This window comes from Phytophthora parasitica (assembly GCF_000247585.1).
Source record: "Phytophthora parasitica INRA-310 unplaced genomic scaffold supercont2.8, whole genome shotgun sequence".
Taxonomy (NCBI): Eukaryota; Oomycota; class Peronosporomycetes; order Peronosporales; family Peronosporaceae; genus Phytophthora; species Phytophthora nicotianae.
In genome coordinates, this window is record NW_008648994.1 from 279,585 (window position 1) to 282,681 (window position 3,097).

General features: G+C 48.5%; 3 protein-coding genes across 3 annotated transcripts; 2 read left to right on the top strand and 1 right to left on the bottom strand.

Moving 5' to 3' along the window:
* Positions 1-364: 364 nt before the first annotated feature.
* Positions 365-792, top strand: PPTG_05719 (hypothetical protein; the record flags this gene model as incomplete). The annotated part of the gene is made up of 1 exon (XM_008899438.1): positions 365-792. One exon carries the CDS (start codon positions 365-367, stop codon positions 707-709), a length of 345 nt encoding a protein of 114 aa, XP_008897686.1. The 3' UTR covers positions 710-792.
* A 284-nt stretch (positions 793-1,076) lies between these two features.
* PPTG_05720 (hypothetical protein) lies at positions 1,077-1,322 on the bottom strand (the record flags this gene model as incomplete). The annotated part of the gene is made up of 1 exon (XM_008899439.1): positions 1,077-1,322. One exon carries the CDS (start codon positions 1,320-1,322, stop codon positions 1,077-1,079), a length of 246 nt encoding a protein of 81 aa, XP_008897687.1.
* A 960-nt stretch (positions 1,323-2,282) lies between these two features.
* PPTG_05721 (hypothetical protein) lies at positions 2,283-3,082 on the top strand (the record flags this gene model as incomplete). Its single annotated transcript, XM_008899440.1, has 2 exons — positions 2,283-2,956; positions 3,073-3,082. 2 exons carry the CDS (start codon positions 2,283-2,285, stop codon positions 3,080-3,082), a joined length of 684 nt encoding a protein of 227 aa, XP_008897688.1.
* Between the last annotated feature and the right edge of the window lie 15 nt (positions 3,083-3,097).

The window sequence follows — 3,097 nt, forward strand, 5'->3', positions numbered from 1 at the left end:
TCGACTAGAGCTCGATTCGCCTTGTGTCCGTCGTAGCAGAGGAAATAATCCTCATCGCGTTTTGCAAGTTTTCCTTTAGTCTTGCAGTTTGGGCGATAAATACGGTCGCCCTCTTCTAGTCCTCGACCGCGCGTGATCTGCCACCCTTTCTTCCTTAATTGCGGCACGATGCGCTTAAACAAGACGCAGGGCGTCACCTCCGGCAGGCTTCGGGACGTCATGCTTGTCACGAAGAAAAATGGCGGGAAAGTATCTTTTGATACTTTTATTTATTTCATGTGGTCCACAAACTTCAATTTTGAGCCAAAATAGTCCCGTGAAAAGATACGAAGTACTTTTTTCTCGCGTTGAAGACACAGAATTCATGGACACGCTTCGAGACGTAGAGCTCCAGCTCTCGCGCGTCGTGGCCGTCGTGCAGCAGCGACTGCTCTTTTGTGATTCCCTCCACTGCCAGACCAACCAGTCGACCGGAGATGTTAAACAAATTCTGGATAATATTGAGAAGCTGCACGATAATCTCAAAAACTCAACCAAGGAACTAGCCGCACGCCTCACTCCACTGTCATTTTCCGTCGAAAACGAATTAAAGACACAAGAAATCAAAGAGACACCGGATTTGGACTCTGAAACCGATACAGAAGACGAATTTTGTCAAGATCACGAGTCGTCCTCGGATGTGGGCAGCAAGCGAATGAGAGAGAACTAAGGTGAGAAAGAAAACGAGCCTGAGACTAAGCGTTAGTAGTATACACTGGAACATTACGACGTCACTTTTTTTCCTTACCGTATTTTATTGTCGATACCATCGCTAACGCTTCTCCAACAACAGCTACCATTTTTCAACGACGCACCCTATCGTCGCTCCTGGTGCGAAGGGGGTCTCCTCCACACCTCCTAGCACCTCAAATAAACTATCAAGGTTGTGGTGTCAAGAATAGTTGTGTATGTTCTTTCTAAGGGATTCCAAAGACGCAAAAGACAGTGTTGTAATAAAAGGCACACTCACTACCTAAAAAAAAAAAGAAAAACAAAACTATGCAGTCCATCGCCAATTTCTTTCCCAAGCTTCAGCATCACAGCTCATCGTAGTCGCTGCTGTAGTAACTGGATCCGCTGCCATCGTCACCCTCGAAGACTTCGTAGTTATCCGACTGAGAGGTCACAGTATCAGTATCGTCGAACTCGTTTCCGCTTACATACTCGAAACGTTCATCGCCAGCACCAGTAGGAGCTTTTTCTTCAAGTGCGACACCGTTGAACGTTGCACTCATAGCGTCCAGCTTCACCATTGCTGCTTGTGCGTGAACGACCATTGCCATTGCTAGTTGAGCGTGAAGCGACCGTTGACTTTGCTGCTTGAGCCCGAGCTGTTCGAGAAACTGTTCGAGGACATTCTTGCTTGGTGGTTGAGTACTCCGGAAGATATTGCTCAGGTGAGTTTGCCATACTGATTTCTGTATTATATAAAAAAAAATTTCACGATAGGAAATTTGCTTTCACTAATTCATCGGTTCGACTACTAATTTATCGACTACTAATTTATGGGTTCGACTACTAATTCATCGGTTCGACTACTAATTCATCGGTTCGACTACTAATTCATCGGTTCGACTGAGTGCCTTCCAAAACCTACAAAAAACGGTTTAATCATTAGGGGTAGGCTGGATTAAAGGGTGATAAAACGACGGGAAAGGATAACCACACCGGATATCTGTATCAAAATCTGTGTGTCCGGAACCAAAACATGTAAAGGTGTAAAGACATTGAAGTGTCTCAGATTGCAAATATAAGCCAGGTCACAAAATTTGAGTGGAGAGGGCAGTCTGCAAAAAGCAGCGCTCTGGTTGCCTCGTCTGCAAGGCGGTATAAGCTCAATGAGCTCACTGCTGCACTGATCGTACGTATGCTTGCTTCCGTCTTCATGTAACTGATGTTATCATAGTCTTACGAAGGTACTACTGTATGTTGTTTCCCGTGCTGTGTTAGGCGTTGTCAGGCAGCCTTAATTGCTCCTTAAGTCCTTCAATAGACCTTCACGTCAGTTAATGAGGTGCTTCGAAGTTATGCATTACAACAGGATACCACCGGCGTCCTACACTGTTTCACTTTGCTCGTGATCGACCACTGACACTTCGTTTAGTAAACGAGTCTTTGGTTGAAGATTTAAGTTGAGTCAACGTGTGAGGCAATAGGTGATGTCTAAGGCTATGCTTCAAGACTAGCTCTTTGGCCAGTTGAGGCCTTCACTTTCCAATTCTCCGAGTAAAGGACACACGACCATGGTTGCCGCTCAAACCCGCACCGCCGCGACTCGCCGCCAGCAGCCCATCACCCCCGAGCACGCGCTGCAAAGTGTTGCTACTCTGCGCCGCATCAACGAGGATCGGCTAGCTGATCGAGCCGCTGTCGACCTCTTGCCCCGCGCTGATACCGACGATGAGGCGGACTCGCCGTCTCCTGTCTACGACTCGTATCTGAACTCGAGGGAAGAGAGTATTCGCGAGATGACCAACTTCGGTTGGCTGGAGTTTGAGCGGCTGTGGAGGATGATTCGCGACCACATGACAGTGAACTGGAACACGGGACGTGGTCGCCGATCGTCCTTCGGCGGCAAGGATGTGTTTTTCATGCTGCTTACTGTGCTGAAGAACTGCGGCAAGTGGGACGTGGTGGCGGCGGTGTTTCGGGTGAAGACGCCTTCGTTCCAGAAGATGGTGACGAAGTTTGCAACGGTGCTGTCGCCCTTCCTGTACGAGACGCTGGTAGCATCTGCACTGGAGAGGTTCCCGATGAAGAAGCTCGTCCTGGGTGGCCAAGCCTTCACAAACTACCCCTATGCCCGCTATGCGACCGAAGTTACCTTTCAGCAGTCTAACATGCCCGCTGGTCGCATGCAGGAGCGTGCGCTCTACTACAGCAAGAAATATCACTTGCATGGGTACAAGGTAGAGGTGTATGTCCTCCCTAATGGACAAGCCGTCAACTGCACGCAACACTTTCCCGGTAATACCGGCGATATCGACGTATTCCGAAGGAATGCAGAGTTTCATCTGCAGGCGCTGTGCAAAGTCGATGGTGACGATGAGATCCCGGA